The 18,511-nt window shown below is 44.2% G+C and overlaps 1 protein-coding gene across 1 annotated transcript in view; it reads left to right on the top strand.

Annotated features, from left to right (window-relative positions):
• CAST (calpastatin) overlaps nucleotides 1–18,511 on the top strand; it is a 242,816-nt gene that overhangs the window by 136,381 nt on the left and 87,924 nt on the right. Inside the window, exon 5 of the mRNA XM_068247496.1 lies at nucleotides 13,792–13,836. Coding sequence (XP_068103597.1) covers nucleotides 13,792–13,836 — 45 coding nt within the window. The remainder of the gene's footprint in view (nucleotides 1–13,791; nucleotides 13,837–18,511) is intronic.

The raw sequence follows: 18,511 nt of genomic DNA, 5'->3' as shown, positions 1-18,511 counted from the left end.
CAGCCCTGCTCGGAGGGGGAATAGTATTTTACACCACCCGGGATTTGCGCTGCAGAATGGAGAGCCGTCATTTGACTCGCCCTGCGCCCAGCTCATCAGTGGTGTACACATACGTGCGCTGTTTGCATGCCCTGCTGAGGCACAGCTAGGGGGTCTAAATACTTTTAGCTCTTGAGTGAACTTGAGCACACATCAAAACACAACAAACTTTGCACAGACATCTTTGCTGTTAGGATTTTTTTTCCTTACATAGCACTAAAGGCAAATGTCTGAAACGCAAACATTTCTCCTTAAAGCAAAGACAGATTCTTGTATAAATCCCTGCATTGACATGCCCTTCAGCACAATCCAGTCCTGAACATCTCTTTGCCTTCCCCGGTGATTCAGCCTCCTTAAATCCTGTGGAACTTGAATTTTACATATTTGGCAAATGGTCTACTCATCTCTGGTCCTGCCCACTAACTCACCAGTAACAGACAGTACTCTCTGAGTAATTAGCTGCATAAATCAGGAAGCATTGCTACAGTGGGAGTAATAGTCTGCATCTATTAGCAGACCTACACACCCAGAAGCCATTGTGCTACTACTTATTCTGTTGCAAGGTCAGAGGCATAGCAATAGGGGTTGCAGAGGTTGCAACTGCATTGGGGCCCTTGGGCCAGAGGGGCCCCGAAGGGCCCTCCCTCAACTACAGTATTAGCTCTCTATTGGTCCTGTGCTCATAATAATCACTTCTATAGAGACTTTGAATAGTGGTAATCATTAACAAACTGTTCCCCATCCCCTTTCTTTCACCTCTGACATTGTAGTCGGTGCCATTGGCAAGTTTTGGTGCGTCGTATCAATTATGTATAGAGTGCTTGGGGGCCCCATTGTAAAACTTGCATTGGGGCCCACAGCTCCTTAGCTACGCCACTGGGCAAGGTTGTGGCTTTATCTGCAGATAGTAGTTAGAAACCTTAAATAGTGTTTGAAAATGTGCTTGTACTGTTTGGATCTGATTTAATCCAGAAAAGTAAAATATCACTTTATAGAAAACCAGCCATGAGAAAAATATTAATTCTTCTACCAGTTGTTGGTTTCTTGGCTGTAATGTTTATCCTCTGGATGTTATACTTTCTGAATTACGAGCAGTAAGTAAACCCTTGAGGTCTTGTACCGATTGTGGGGCTGCCACATGAATTGGGTGCCAACCAATCAGAGCCGGATCATCTGCAATGGTTGCCTAGGACCTGGAGAGAGTAGGGTCCCGGTGGATGCTGGCTCTCACCAAATCGTACTAAAAAAAGCTAGATGATCATCAGTGGTGTCCAAAAACTGCTATTTTGCCTAGGGCTCCATTTCATCTTAATACATTTCTGTTACCGATATTTTATTTTGCATTCTCTATCACTTCAGTTTTGATAGTTACCTATGGTGAGGGAAGGTTCTGGATTCTGTAGAGCCTTACCGGTCCTCTCATGATCTCCTCATTCCCCCACTGTCTCCAGTTCAAATTTTCCACAAGCTGCATCTTCAGCCCTCAAGGCAGGCTTTGGAAGTACATGGGTCTATGAGTTCTTCCAAGGGCGAGGAGCTCTGTACTCTGCTTGTCAAGTACTCGTAGACCTGGGTACTTCTAAAGTCTTCCGAGGAGACCCAAAGGCTTCTTCGACAATAAAATTGGATCACTGCAATGGAGGACCCGGTGGTGGAATGTGGGGATGCAGAGAGGACAAGAAAGACTATGGGATCCAGAGATCCCCCTGTCTCAGGTGAGTATGTGTAGGTGTTTGCCGATCCTCGTGCCCAAAACACCTGATCAGTTTCTGACTCTCCTGACCTGCATACTTGTTCCAGCCTATTCAGCTGAAACGTGTAACCCCCAGACAGAAGAGTCAAATGCCTTTTTGGAAGATCAGCAATGGCAGCGTCTATAGCAGGGCTTCAGAGTCGGAGCAATTTTTGGGTACCTGGAGTCGGAGTCGGGGAAAAAATGTTTCGACTCCTAATGAATTTAATCTGTAATTAAAATAGAATATATGATAAAATGTTCTATTTCTCAGATAATAGTCATTATAAATTGTATATACAGTAATAGCTGTGCTTGGCCCACACAAATTAAATAAACCAATCAAAAATAGTTACTTGTGCTGCTTTAATAAAGCAGTCCCCATATTTTTAAAGTCAGATACACAAATCGGATTGTGACTGTATATATGATGTGTACACAGGAATCACTTATATATACTAAATAACATCTATGCTATAAGTATAAATCCTGATGTGTAGCTGTGTCACTAATAGAGATGGTCAGTGAGATGGAAATAATTCTGCATTGATGCTGGTTTATGCAAATGTATGCACTCCCTTTGCTCATGAAATCAAATAATTTGACATGTTGTTAACATTTGGTTTAGTGACTACGAATTAAAGCGTACCCGAGAGACGGATGAAAAGTAAAGTTTTATACATACCTGGGGCTTCCTCCAGCCCCCTTCCGGCTAATCAGTCCCTCGCTGTCCTCCTCCGGCGCCTGGATCTTCTGCTATGAGTCCTGGTAATTCAGCCAGTCAGCGCAGTCCAGCGGTTTGCCGCTCCCACAGCCAGGAGCGTTCTGCATTTGCGTAATAGTGCTGCGCAGGTGTAGTACGCTCCCAACGGCGGAATGTGTGCATGTGCACTACTCCCGACTGGTATCTGGACCCATAGCAGAAGATCCAGGTGGCGGAGGAGAACAGCGAGGGACTCATTAGCCGGAAGTGGGCTGGAGAAAGCCCCAGGTATGTATAAAACTTTCATCTGTCTCAGGTTTATTTTAAGTTACACAGTAGTACTATACTTTACATATGCACTCCCCACAGAGCTGCAGGGAATCCACTGAGAATGTTGTGCACATTGAACACAGAGGTGTTGTCCATCACCCATAAACCTGGTTCAGATTGTGCATGAAGAATGTGTAATAGAGGAAGAATAGCCTCATTCTCCTGCAGAGTACTTGCACAACACTCTTACATGTACTCACAGTTACATTGCATAGGGCCTGATAGATGTTCTTTGTTCCTGTCTGTACCTTCTACAAGTACTCTTACCAAGGGCTAGTTTTAGGCCTCGTTCACATCTATGCAGCGCAGATGGCCGTGCGATCGGAACGCAACGCGTACGATCGCACGCTATCTGCGCTGCTGCCCGCTGCATTGCTGATCCCATGCATTGACATTGAATGAATCAGCTCTGCGCTTGCGGGCAGAATGCATGCAGCAGTACGCAAGTTCATCGTACTGCTGCACAGCGCTTTTGATGTGAACAGCAGAAGGGCCGTCTATACTCTTCTGCCGTTCTTGCATGTCACCACGTCCTATGCACTTCCAAATGCGCACGGAAGCGCGTATAATGTGAACAAGGCCTAAAGGTGGCCACACACGATACAATAAAATGATCTGATTTTACGCCAATTCGATAAACGATCGGATCGCCCCCAAAAAAATTGAAAGCTTTTTTTTTCATTTGACTGAAAAATCCAATCGGATTTCCTGTTTTCTTCGATTTTTATCGATCTGGAATGCCAGATATTTTTCTTCAATCTTTCTAAAGATTGTATGGTGTGTGTTTGTCAATTTATTAATATACACACCCTAGCAATATTGTCATAGTTTCCAATCTTTTTTATCATAATTGGGAAAAAATTTAACATACGTGTGTGTGTGTGGTACATTGGTCAGATTTTTTTTAAATGTTACAATCAGTCAGAAAAATTGATTGCAATTCTTAAATTGAACAGATATTTAAAAAATTGTATGGTGTGTGGCCACCTATGTATGGTGTGTGTCTATGACTAAACATATTAGAGGCAGAAGCTGGGTAGGAAATAAATATGGCAGCCTCCATATCCCTCTCAGTTCAGTTGTCTTTTAAAATTCCAAAGGGTTGGCAGTTAAGAGATGCATTTTATGTTACATACTTTCTATCAACAAGATTGCAATATGCAAATTAGAGGAGTCGGAGTCGGTGGAATACTAACCTGATGAGTTGGAGTCTGAAGATTTTTGTACCGACTCCACAGCCCTGGTCTATAATCTGCCTTGACAGTTTTTTTTGTACTGGTTAATGGACCACTATCGCAAAAAAAGTAGGCAGTTAATATCTGACAGAACCAACAGGTTTTGGGCCATTCCATTTCCTCATGGGGGATTCTCAGGGTTTTCTTTGTTTTCAGCAGCATTTCCTGAACAGCAGTTGCAAAGTCTAACTGACAAAATAGTGTGCAAGTGAGTAGGGAGGCTGACTGGTATCTTGCTATTTTGGCAGTTAAACCGCTGTTCTGAAAATGCTGTTGAAAACAGAAAAAACCCTTAGAATCCCCCATGAGGAGATGGACTGGCCCAAAACCTGTCGGTTCTGTCAGATTTTAACTGCCTACTTTTTTTGCGATAGTGGTACTTTAAGGGCATTGCCTTTGACATGGGAGACCAGGGTTCGAATCCTGGCTAGGGTCAGTACCTATTCAGTAAGGCGTTCAAGGCAAGACTCCCTAACACTGCAGGGTGGCCTCTTGAGCGCGTCCCAGTGGCTGCAGCTCTTGAGCGCTTTGAATCCTACAGGAGAAAAGCACTATATACAAATGGTCTGTTTGGTTCTTAACGTTATAAAGTGTCTTTAATACAAGAGCACTGTAACAGCAAGGCAAGCATTACCAGTAAATATAATCAATCAGAAAGACAAAAATATAGTCTATGTTCTGTGTATGCTGCACAAGAAGCATAGTCTATGTTCTGCCTGCAGATGGGATCCCAAACAGCTGGCGTCATGGCTTTAGCTTTGTTTGCTTTATAAAGATCACTGTATCCATGTAGTAGTACATGGACTCAGCAGCTCTGATGCTGTTGGGTGTACAATCAGCATGTGTATGTGCCCTCCAGGCAGACATGTGGGCTGCGGCCTCAGTGAATGCATGTATGTGTATGGAGGGTGGGAAGGAAATGCTGTCTGCCTGCAAATTGCTGGGCTGCATCACTGATCTTCCTGGTCCACCTTTTTGTACACTATTTGTTGATTTATGTCTAGTGTACATGTGTGGAAAATTGCTTTATATTTCACAACGATTGCACAAAAGCCCTTTACTTTAATTACTGTGATAAGTGGCTAGAGCAGTATCTGTGGATTGAGGACACAGCATGATATTTCTATATTTACATGAATCCACATACAGTAATCCGTGCTAGGATTCTGTATATCTGTGCATCAGATATGAGATTGTTCACATTTTCACATGTTAATGAGGGTGTAGACACAGTGAATCTGGGCATGATTTGTGACCCAGGAGTTTGGGCGTCCATGCTAAACTAGTGTAATTCCAGCTACAGACAGGAATTTAGGCGCCAGGGGCACCCAAGCAAAATAGCAGTGGAGATATAGCGGAACTTTGCTTCACTGAAGAATTGGTACTGCAGCGTACGTGTAATAGGGAGACCGGACATCAGCTGGGAACAGTTATTATTGGGGGATCAATTATAGACTAGCGGGAGTGGATAGGGTTTTTTAGTATCTTATAGCTGTTTGACTGGGAGCAGAAGTGCATTGCATTTTGGCTACACTGTAGCCAAACTCCAGGCTTTATACAAGTATGGAGGGGTTAGTGCAAAGGCGTTTACACACGCTGCAGGAGGCCGATAGAAGCCCCAGGTAAGTGTCGATTTTTGTTTATTTAACCCCTCCACAGAACCCCTTTAAGTGTTTTGGTCTAGAGCAGCCTTTCTCAACCTTTTTATCCCAGGAGGAACCCTCTAAATAATGATTGGAACCAGGAGCTCTGGGCCCAGGTGCGAGTTTTACATGGGGCCCCTCAAGCACTCTATATGTAACACTTGATACGGCTCATCAAAACCTGCCAAGGTCATCCACAGTGTCAGAGGTGCAAGAAGGGGATGTGGAACAGTTTGCTAATGATTACTACTATTCATAGCATCTACAAAAGTGATTATTACCCCCACTGGACCAATAAACAGCTAATACTTTGGTTGAGGAAGAGCCCCGATGCAGTCGCTACCTCTACAACCCCTATTGCTACGCCATTGTTTGGATCTCAAGGAACCCCGACATTAGCGGAGGGAGTTGGGATTTATTTTGTAGGATGAATGGTCTTTAAAAGTGGCCCCAGTCCATGTTTTTTACCTACAGTGCTGCGTATCTTACCCCCACAATTATAGTACTTTCCTATAACAGAACTCTTTATTATACTGCCCCGTTATAGTACCCCTCACTGTACTGTACCCCTCACTGTGTACATATTCTAATGCTTTTTATAAGTGTGCTTCTTATTCTTAGCCAAATGTACTGCTTCTTTTTTCAGTACCCCCTATTATAGTGTGCTCTATTATACTCCCACCCTTTCCTCTCCACCACCATTGGGGCGGGCATACATTTGAAGGTGATGCAGAGGAGCCATAGTTACTTTTGAAACTTCAGCATGACACTGTCATGGGAGGGAAAAATGCCAGGGAACCCCTGCAAAGACCTCAAGGAACCCTGGTTGAGAAAGCCTGGCCTAGAGCAGTGGTTCTCAACCTGGGGTCCGCGGACCCCTGGGGGTACATCAGTACCTGTCAGGGGGTCCCCCAGGGGTCACAGACAAAATGGCAGAGAACCACTGCAGCACAGTTTAGAATTGTCAGCTTCTAAATCTCCCCGCCGCGCACGCTATGCTGCCTGTCACAGCAGCGCGTGCACCCGCCCGCAGCACCATCGCGGCCAATCAGAGCTGCTGCTGTGACAGGCAGCATTTGGGCTAATCAGAGCGCTAGGCTACTACACATCTCCCGCATGAGCGCCTGTGAATGGATCATAGCGTGCGCTGCTAGGAGATTTAAAAGCTGATATTCAATCCTGCTGCCGCCCGATTGTGGGATCCCCCCAGGTGTTGAACTGGCCTCGGCGTCTAATAGACGCCGTGCCAGTTCATTGCCCGCAACCCCGATCCAGTCTGCATAGTGTTCGGCAGGCAGAGCAGGGCTACGGGAAGATGGCGTCCGAAGCCCTGTACTGGAGACTATTTGTGTCTCCAGTACAGGGCTTCGGGCGCCATCTTCCCGTAGCCCTGCTATTCCATTCTGCGCTGGAGATTTGCAGGAGCAAGATTGTCCGGGGAGCTGCACACCAGAGGCCGGGCGAGGGGACTTCTGCCAGGTGAGTAAATTATTTTTTTTTTAGCAGGTGAAATGCTGCCCACATTGAGTTTTTCTGCTGAAATGCTGCCCACATTGCAATTATTTTCTGCTGAAATGCTGCACACATTGCGATTATTTTCTGCTGGAATGCTGCCCACTTTGTGATTATTTTCTTGCTGCCCACTGTACGGTTATTTTCTGGTGAAATGCTGCCCGCTTTACAATTCTTTTATGGTGAAATGCTGCACACATTTTGATTATTTTATGGTGAACGATTGCTGCATTACGATTATTTTATGGTGAAACGCTGCCCCATTACAATTATTTTATAGTACAACGCTGCCCCATTACGATTTGGCACCTATTCGGGGGCCCATCCAAATTTTTGCAGGGGGGCCCAGTGATTTCTAGTTATGCCCCTGATTCTAAGCTGTGCTGCAGCACATATACATTATGTATGTATGCAATAATACATGGGCAATATCGTTTTTCTGGGTGGGGGTGGGGACGGTTGATCATTTTCCTGTAGCCAGGAAGGGGAGGGGAAGGTAAAGGAGGAGGCAGAGGCTCTTTCGTGCAGCGCCATTTGCAGACTGTTGCTACATGTGGCTGTACGTGTGAGAGGGAGCTCTCACTGTGTATCACTGTCAAAATTAATAATCCCAAAAGCTTTTATAAAAGCTATTATTAGGAGAAGGAGCGGTGTTAGTAGTGAAGTGGATAGGTAGGCTGGTGGTGGTGGAAAAAAACTGTTCTTTTTTTTTCCCCTATCTTTTTCCTTGCTGAGGCCCATAGATTTTCATTTTGTGTGCTGTTATACTGCGTGACTAGTGCAAGGCAATTGTACTGTCACTCCTGCCTAGCGCAGATATACGCCTCTGCAGATATACACTGTCAGCTGTCACCTCGGATACCAGATTTTACCAAAATTGCTACAAATATGCAACAGCAGATTTCGCATTAACTTTTTTTTAAAATTAAGTATGGACACAGTCCCTGCCTATCATTTGTTAACCAGGGACTACCTGTATTTCGCTAGTATTTGGCTCCACCCACTTTTTTCGCCTTTGGTAGGGGGTACATTTGCTTAGGGATGACCCACAAAGGGGTACATGTGCTGAAAAGGTTGAGAACCACTGGCCTAGAGCATTTATTTCCTCTTGCCGAGTTTCCCATACGAGAGTCAGCTGCCTCTTAGAATCTCACTGTGCAAGGTGATGAATCGCTCTGTTCAAATGATTTTATGAAGATGTAATGTAATTTCTGTATGTGTTTGATGTTGAGATTCGTTTCATTCACTTCTCATAATGTAATGCAGTGAACAAATAGCAGACATTCTTATCACTCTTTTTAACCAATCATACTTCTTGAATCGTGGAAAGTTGAAATACAGGTCTACTAGATCAGCTTTCGGTTGCATGAGGGTTCTCCAGGGGTTTCACTGCCTTTTCCCCAGTTGTACAGTCCTCAAGATGAAGTCTCTATTCTTGTGGTGGGGTGACAAAATGCCTGCTTGACCTCTTTACAGGGTTGTGGAGTTGGATTTGGAGCTATTTTTGGGTACCTGGAGTCGGTGGTTTCATAAGCTGAGGAGTTGAAGTCGAATGAATTTTGTACAGACTTTAAAGCCCTGCCTCTTTATCTGCCTTCCCAAGTACCAGACTCCTGCATACTCGGACAAGAATAATGTGCTATTGTTAATAATGTTGCATCACATGATAAATGTTGATAATAGGTGGTAACGTTACCTTCTATAGCCAGCATTCTTAAGTCTATGTATGTGGGGAGGCAACTGCACATTAATAAGGAGCACTTAAAGGGAACCATAGATGAACATGAAAAAGATGTTATACATACCTGGGGCTTCCTCCAGCCCCATACGCTCTGATCGATCCCACGCCGCCGTCCTCCTCTGCCCGCAGCTACGAGAACCGGGACCCCGCTCTGCCGTCAGTCTGAGCCAGTCTAAGCGTAAGGGAAGTGCGCTGTTTGCGTATCTCTGCATCAGCCGCTGGAGAGAGATACGTAAAGGGCGCACTTCTCCTGCGTAGCTGGCTCCGATGACATCAGTGACGGGAGCCGGTTCTCACAGCTGCGGGCAGCGGAGGACGGCCGCGTGGGATCGATCAGAGCGTATGGGGCTGGAGGAAGCCCCATGTATGTATAACTGCTTTTTCATGTCCCCATCTCTGGTTCCCTTTAAAGCAAACCTGAAGCCAAAATGAACTTATGAGATAATGAATTGTATGTGTAGTACAGCTAAGAAATTGAACATTAGTAGCAAAGAAAAAAGTCTCGTATTGTCTTCCAGCGCAGGAAGAGTAAAAAAAAAAAATTCAGTTATCTATGCATAAGAGCTTCTCTGAGCTGTTTGACTCTCTGGGTCGAATACAGGCCTGTTTTCTGAAACACTTATGCTGTTCAGTCCAGAACTGATGTTATTTGTGGTCTCTGGTTATTTAGATTTAAGACCGATATCTCTCTCTCTCTCTCTCTCTCTCTCTTTCTTTCTTTCTTTCTTTCTTTCTTTCTTTCTTTCTTTCTTTCTTTCTTTCTTTCTTTCTTTCTTTCTTTCTTTCTTTCTTTCTTTCTTTCTTTCTTTCTTTCTTCCTTCCTTCCTTCTTTTTGTGTAGGTGGGATTATGTATAGTTAGGTGGAGCTAAGGCTTCTCATAAATTTAGTAAACAATAATTCAGGTAGTTCCAGGTTCTTGGGACATTTTATTACAGGGTTAAATTGGATCAGTCACCCACATTCCAAGTCTACATCTATAATTTTTCAACCCACAATGTATTCTGCCGTTATCATTAACTAAAAAAAGATTTTTCTTGTAGCTCCCAGCAGGTTACTTTGCCTAGTCAAACATTTAGTAAGATGGCTTTTTTTAATCCTTTTTAGCCCCTAACACACGGCTAGGAGTTCTGGTTCACCACGAGCTTGCTGGGTAATCTGTAACGCTGGGTGTTTCAAGCCCTATTTCATAGAGCTTTATTAATCCATGCCATGCACTGATGAGGATCAGCCAATCTGAAACAGTCTGTATGCATGTTGGAATAGTATGCCTCTGTACAATTAACAAGCTGAAACATCGTTGCTTTCTAACAGTTCTGGAGGTGTGTTTAGCTTTCAGGGACAGCAAAGGGACAATATGCATATTTAGCAGTGATGCATTGAGGAACAGCTCATATGCTCACTCTAATCTGACTTATCTCAAATGCCTTCTGTTTTAAGATTGCAAATGTCTGTTTGTCAAATATGTCCAGGTCTGCCTCACATGAGTGTTGTGGGCCAGTGATGTCGCCTGTAACCTATACTATGTATGTGCAGAGGGGGATCCCAGGCTCATGCATGGATCATATCACCAGTAGGAAGCTGCTAGCTCAAGCCCTGGAAAGATAAACAAAATGCATCCCCCCATTGTGGTTGAGTTACTATAGTAGCAGTAGCGTATTGTACCGTGTTAGCCATCAGTAAAAGCAAGAAGTTTTAAATCAGGATGATACCATTTATTGGCTAACTAAAAATGAATAAAAATAAGCAAGCTTTCGGCCTTGCAGCCTTCGTCTGGCTTATATCCTGTTAGTTTGCAAACTGGTGGTACAGACAGCTTATATATACATGTAACATCAAAAGGGAAAAACAGATATTTTTTCAAGCATAAATACATGTCATTAAGATGCCTTAATTCACACAGACCATGGACCTGGGGTTAGAGGTTGTAAGCTAAGATAAGGATCCTTGTTTAACACCTGCTCACAGACCTGGGAGTTGGACTGACACAGAGGTATCATAAATTCTTAGTTCACAAGTTCAGCTATAATGGCTCAGAAAGTTCAAATATCATCAATCTCATACCAATATAGAAAGTTGTTGTCCTTATTCAAACCGTTCTGCACAGCTTTGAAAACTCTGCGCAAACGTATGAATGGACACAGGCACACTATTAATGATACCAAATCTGGACTCCCAGTTGCTACACACTTTCGGTCCAACGGACACAGCATGGATGATCTTCGTGTCACTGCCCTGAAGGGTGGCTTCAAAACGTCAAATGATCGATTAATAGCAGAAACAAAATTTATAAATTGGTTCAAAGCTGTGCAGAACGGTTTGAATAAGGACAACAACTTTCTATATTGGTATGAGATTGATGATATTTGAACTTTCTGAGCCATTATAGCTGAACATGTGAACTAAGAATTTATGATACCTCTGTCAGTCCAACTCCCAGGTCTGTGAGCAGGTGTTAAACAAGGATCCTTATCTTAGCTTACAACCTCTAACCCCAGGTCCATGGTCTGTGTGAATTAAGGCATTTTAATGACATGTATTTATGCTTGAAAAAATATCTGTTTTTCCCTTTTGATGTTACATGTATATATAAGCTGTCTGTACCACCAGTTTGCAAACTAACAGGATATAAGCCAGACGAAGGCTGCAAGGCCGAAAGCTTGCTTATTTTTATTCATTTTTAGTTAGCCAATAAATGGTATCATCCTGATTTAAAACTTCTTGCTTTTACTATAGTAGGGCATTTATTTTGGTGTCAGCTAGTTTCATTCTGTATTAGACGCTGTTGAGTGTACTTTACATGGATCTTATTAATAAATGTGATTGTCTCATAGAGTGTAAGTCCACTGTGGAGTGCATCACCTCATACATCACTGGCAGATATGAGGTCTTGCAGTGCTTAAATTCCAGCACCGTACCACTATAAGGCTATGTTTATAGTGACATGTTGTGTAGCCTGTAATAACAGGATCATAACGTAGGAGAATAGTGGTATTGCACGCCGTGTGTGTTTCACTGGAACTGTTAATGCTCTTATGTGGGGCCGCACTGCATTCATCACATTACTCCAAGTGATCCTGTCGCACCACACACCTGACGCCTGAATGTCAGTGTACCGTTACAATATAATTGTGTCTTATTACCAATGCGATTTATATTGTTTGACACAAATTGTCACAATTAATGTAGCCTAAAGGTATCAGTTCTAACCACTGCAACACTCGGGCCCCATTCGCACTGGGGCGCTTTTTGTCGCTGATTCACACTGGGCTGACTGCTGGCGGTCAGCAAAACGCTGCTGTGTGAGTAATCCTATGGGATTGCTCTCATTGCAGCGATTGCAGCACGTTTGTGATTATCGCCAATCTCAAATGCAGTGCATGCAGTATTTTCTTGGAAATTTCAACGCGATTCTCATTCACTAGAATGAGAATCGCAAAACACAATCACCGAAAAAAGTAACGCAAAATCACAATTATTAGGTGATTTGCATTTACAAGTGTGAACGTGGCCTAAGGCCTGGAACTGATTAGCAGCACTTTGCTAAGTGCTTGTGATTTGAAAAGCTCTTACTAATGTAATGCTATAGGTGTGATCCCACTTGAGGGATGTGTTTTTTTTTTTTTTTTGTAAAAATTCCCCATAGCATTGCATTACCAAGAGCTTTTAAAATCTTTAGCGTTTTAAAAACCTCTTGTATTGTGCACCAGCCCAAACACGGGCTTTACAAATCACAAGTACATAGAAAAGCACTGCTAGTGAGTTCCAGGCCTCACTGTGTGCTGAATGGTAGACATCTAGTAGTGATTTAATTCAGGTCATTATTCATATGTACTAGTAGTACAAGATGGTAAACATACTTGAAGGTGAAATGGCAAGTGATACTTTAAGAGAGTGCTAATTGATGACTGGGCACTTGAGACAGTTCTCAATTAACCTTACAGTTAAGGTGGATTTTGGAGTGTTTTACCAGAAGCACAGAATGAATCAAGCCATCTGGATACATGTAGGCAACTGTCTGGTAAACACCCATAAGCATATGTGAAGTCTTGTACATGTGCACATGTAGAAGTGCTGCAGTGCCATAGCTATATTCCATATACATAGTATTTATAATAACCTCATATTTTCAGTCTGTAGTCATCATGGATGTTTTCTTGCTTACAACCATAGCAACAGGGGGCAGTATGGTAGTGTAGTATAGTATATAGCATTGTTGCCTCACAGCACTAAGGTTCAGGTTCAAATCTGGGACAAGACTAGGAAAGGTCAGTGAGATGCAAATCATTCCAAGTTGAGGCTGGGTTCACATATGACATAGCGTGAAAGGCTGGGATTTATGTCACATTTTATGTTAATGTTGTGTGCGTTTTTGGTGCGTTTGTGATGCGTTTTTACTGCATTTTGTATGTGTTTTCCCTGCGTTTTTATATTTTCACTTCTGCAAACCACTTGGAAGACAACATGAAGCGAAAATACAGTAAAAAATATATTTTTTTGAAGAAAACTCATGAAAACGCATACCATTGCGTTCCCATTGACTTTCATTATGTGCGTTTTGGCAGCATTCCTGCATATTATGCAACAAAAACAGCGTTTTTAAAAAAGCAAAGAAAATGCATATGCGTTTTTTTCTTCTTTCATTAGAGGCAAAAACGCAGCATTTTCCGCAACACGAACATTTCTGCTATGTGTGCACCCAGCCTGATGCAGAATTATGCACATTTTGTACGCAAATCAAATTCCACATAGAAAGGTTTCACAAATCTGTTCTAGCAATCCAGGAAAGTAAGCAAAATAATCTAAAAAATGAGAACTTGTAACTGAATATGTAATTTTTATTTCTTTCTTGTTACAGGTACCAGCATCACAAGAAAGGACTATGAAGCCAGCAGATACAAAGGTAAATTGATTACGGCTTCAATTCACGAAGGGCCCGTTTCCACTTGTGTGGTGCATAAACGCCACGGATTGCCCGCTGACGAAATCGCATGCGGGAGCGAAATCGCATGCGATTTATTTATTTTTAATCGCGATTTCACATAGGTTAGTGTATATGCGATTTTAACCATGTCAGTGCCTGTGTGATTTTTACATTGTTTTCATGCGAAATCGCATGCAAAATTGCGGTAAAAACCGCATGCCAAAACCGCATGCGTTTTTCCTATTAAATACATTGTAAACGATTCGCATATCGGTGTGCGAATTCTGAGGGCTCTGCCGTCCAGATTTTTTCTGCACAGAAAAGCGCTCAGAAATTCTGACAAGTGGAAGCAGTCCCATCCACTTGTATTGTCTATGCGAATCTGCATGCATGAAACACATGCAGATTCGCTCTAGTGGAAACGGGCCCTAAGGCTGTTCGGGGAGGGGGGGGGGGGAGCCAGTAAAATACGGTATTTGGTATTTTGAACTTTTTTTTTTTTTTTCAAATTCTCTAAGATTCTCACACATGCGGTAATGGTTTGGTAATATACTGAAAAAATGTTGCTTCAATTCACTGAGGGCTTGTTCACATTGGAGGCGATGGGGTTATTTTTAGCGCTGACTATTATAAAAATCGTCTTAAAACCGATAGTACAATGTAAACTTCTGTGAGTGTCCTCACATTAGGGATAAGCTTTCTATCTATTCGCAAACGCGGCTCCTGCCCCATTTTCTGAGTGTTTGGGACTCAGTAGAAAGGATAGGGAAATCGCAGAGCGCTTTGAAAAGCGATTTCCCGAGCGTTTTCAATGAAGGAATACATTGTATTTATTCTTTTCTGGGGCAAAGAGTTAAAAAACATCGCTACACAAAAGTGCTTAGAAAAGTACTTTTCCAAGCACGAATCGCTCTGAAAGCACTTAGAAAAGCGCTTTCAAAATCATTCAGCGCTTGCGCTGGCGATTTATAATGTGAACAAAGCCTAAGCCCTGCTCGGTAATGCAACAGTGGAGTCGGCCTCTGCAGCAAGCTGTGATTCTTCTACAATTGGTCTGCATGAGCTGATCCTGTGACAGCCTTCAAGAGTAAAAAGCCTCCCTGCATCCCTTTAGCTGTGCGTGCATGTCACTAGATCAAATGGGGCAAATAACAGGAACAGGAGGCTCTTCCTATTGGCTGTCTCCTTTGTCTGTAACATTGCGCCACATGCTGATCATTGGTTACCGAAAGGTCAAAGCTGGTCTTAAAAACCGAACATTTTTACTTTATTTTACCAAATGCTCTAATCTTTGTGAGTTAACATTTCTTGAGGTATTTACTGCACAAGTCGGTAATTTACCTCACTAGTTGGTAATTTTACTTTTCAGTGCAGAGACAGCCTTAGTAAAAGAATGTTTATTAGGATGTTTGGAAAATTCATGTAATGTTAGGGAATGTATGTACAGCGTTTTGCTCCATATTGGAAGACAGGTTAGAATGGACTGTATGTACCTTACTAGTACTTAAAGAGGAACACACATATATAAACAAGCACTGCACTAACAGCGCAACTAGCCGGATGGAATGAACTAATCTTCGAACATATTTTCTTTTTAACTGATTTGGTACCGGCAGAATCTGGCCCCTTAAAGGACTCACGAGGCCAAAATCGTTAAAGTCAAGTACCTGCAAGATGTTTAAATGCACGGAGGACGCCGTCCGCACCCTCCGTGCAGTTCCGCCGGGTCCCCTTCCTCAAAGCGCCCCCCGTGCCGATCGCGACCCCACAGGCCGGGTCGGGCTCTCATGCCGCTCCTAATATGGCCGCCGGAGCTGGCCACGGCTGCGCAGTCCGCATTGCCGTGAGTGCGGCTGCGCAGCTCTAGGGCCAACCCCTCCGATCCATGCTACAGTGCGGCATGAGAGCCCGACCCGGCCTGTGGGGTTGCGATCGGCACGGAGGACGCTTTCAGGAAGGGGACCCGGCGGAACTGCACGGAGGGCACGGACGGCGTCCTCCGTGCATTTAAACATCTTGCATGTACTTGACTTTTTTAGCGATTTTGGCCTCGTAAGTCCTTTAAGGACCAGTGCCTTTTTTTCAATCTGCTGGTTTGTGATTACTGTGATTGGCTCACAGTGATCACCTGGTAAGGAGCCAATGAATCTGGCTCCTTACCCATATGAGGAAGCCTGGCTGTCACATGACTGCCGAGCCAAGTTTACTTCCGCAGCGATAGGGTTGGGGCTGCGGAAAACCGTGGTGTCAATAATGCCCGATTCTACCTACTGCATTCCAAGCCGGTTAAAGAGACACTGAAGCGAAAAAAAAATGATATAATGAATTGGTTGTGTACTATAAATAATTACTAGAAGATTAGCAGCAAAGAAAATATTCTGATATTTTTATTTTCAGGTATGTAGTGTTTTTTCTAACATTGCATCATTCTATAATATGTGCAGATTACACAACACTCAGCATTCAAAAGGATTCTTTCAGAGCAGTCTGTGAACTAATGACCTCTCCTCTGGCAGAGAAAAAGTAATAGTTAAATAACAGTTGAGATAATAAAAGTCAGGAAAACAGCCCTCTCCACGACTTTGAAAGTCGTAGAGCTTAATGGCTTTTTTTGTATAGAGATAACAACTGGAGTTTCTGAACTCTTTCTGTACTGGAAACAATTTAGACTGATGTATCTGATCTTAATGTTTTATTTCTTAGCTGTACTACACATACAAATCATAATATCATAATTTTTTTTTCGCTTCAGTGTCTCTTTAAGTGCATAGGTAATTCATTAGTACATGAGCATAATGCAGCGATAGCAATCAGCCACACATATCTTAGGAATGGGGGGCAAAGTATCATTAATATTGATTTATATAGTGCAGTACAAGACAAATGTGGATTACAGATTACCGTATTTTTCGCCGTATAAGACGCACTTTTTCTTCCCCAAAATGTTGGGGGAAAAGTGGGTGCGTCTTATGCGGCGAAGGTACGGATTTCGGGATGCGAGAGGTGCGCAGGGAAGCACTATATACGTTACCTGCTCCTGCCGCCGCGCTCCTGGCTCCCCGATCCTCTTCTTCCATCTACCGCTGCCCGCTTGCTGCCCCCCGCCGAACATCGCTGGCCGGTCTTAATTAGCCGGCAGGGATACGCTATCAGCACACCACGTGCCGGGGTCACGCATGCCGCCGAACGCTGGCCGTTCCTAATTAGCCGCGCAGGGATACACTATCAGCACACCACGTGGTGCCGGGGTCACGCATACGCATGTGTGACCCGGCGCACGCTGATAGCGTATCCCTGCGCGGCTAATTAGGACCGGCCAGCGTTTGTAAGGCGGCATGCGTGACCCCGGCACGTGGTGTGCTGATAGCGTATCCATGCGGCTAAGACCGGCCAGCGATGTTCGGCGGGGGGCAGGCAGCGAGGGCAGCGGTAGATGGAAGAAGAGGATCGGGGAGCCAGGGGAGCGCGGCGGCAGGAGCAGGTAATGTATGTGTACCTGCACAGGGGGGACACCGGCACTGGAGGACACACGGATAACGGGGCACAGGCACAGGGGACGCTACCACAGGGGACACTGCTACAACGGGGATACTGCCACAACAGGGGGACACTGCCACAACAGGGGGACACTGCCACAACGGGGACAATGCCACAACAGGGGGACGGGGGACACTGGCACAGGGGGCTGCAGGCAGAACAGGGGGACACGGCAGGCAGAACAGGGGGACACGGCAGGCAGAACAGGGGGACACGGCAGGCAGAACAGGGGGACACGGCAGGCAGAACAGGGGGACACGGCAGGCAGAACAGGGGGACACAGCAGGCAGAACAGGGGGACACAGCAGGCACAGGGGGACACAGCAGGCACAGGGAGACACAGCACAGGGGGACACAGCACATAACACTGTCCCCATATGTGGTGTAATAGTATGTAATGTAACTGGAAAGGGGGAGGTAAAAAGTCCTTAAGACACCCCTGCATCATAGACACACCTAGGTTTAGTTTTTTTCTTTTTTTCCTGATTTTTGCCCTCTAAATCTGGGTGCGTCTTATATGCCGGAGCGTCTTATACGGCGAAAAATACGGTATGTAGGGAACCTATCAATTAGAGATTTTTACATAATGGTGAAAGATATTGCACACACATTACACAGCATTGTGAGACAAAAGGGTGTCCTGTCCAATTGGCCTTACAGTCGAAAGGGTTAAGGGATAGGACAATAGGTGAAGGGAAGCTGTGTATGAGGTGTTAAAATGGTAGTCAGTTGCCAGGGTGTCTCAAGTGCGAGGGTGTGCTTGCTTGAGGTGAGTTTTCAGGGGGTGCCTAAAAAGTGTAAATGGGAGTTTGTGTGTGTGTGTGTGTGTGTGGTGTGTGGGGGGGGGGGGGGGGGGTTGGGGGCTCGAGAAAATTCTTGTAAGCAGAGAAGAGGTGACCAGAGAGAAAAAAATAGAATATTGGTAGTAGAACCGAGATTGCATGCAAGGTGGTATCTGGAAATACGTTTTTTTAAATAAGAAAGAGCTAGGTTGTAAAGTGCTTTGTAAGCAAGCACAAGTCAGAGGCTTCTGTGTTAGCCATGTGCAGTTGGGTTGTGTCAACCATATTGCCCTCCTCTTATGACTATGGGCAACAGCATTCACCCTGATGGTTCT

This window comes from Hyperolius riggenbachi, chromosome 1, assembly GCF_040937935.1.
Source record: "Hyperolius riggenbachi isolate aHypRig1 chromosome 1, aHypRig1.pri, whole genome shotgun sequence".
In the NCBI taxonomy this organism is placed as follows: Eukaryota; Metazoa; Chordata; class Amphibia; order Anura; family Hyperoliidae; genus Hyperolius; species Hyperolius riggenbachi.
This window is presented reverse-complemented; position numbering and strand designations above follow the sequence as displayed.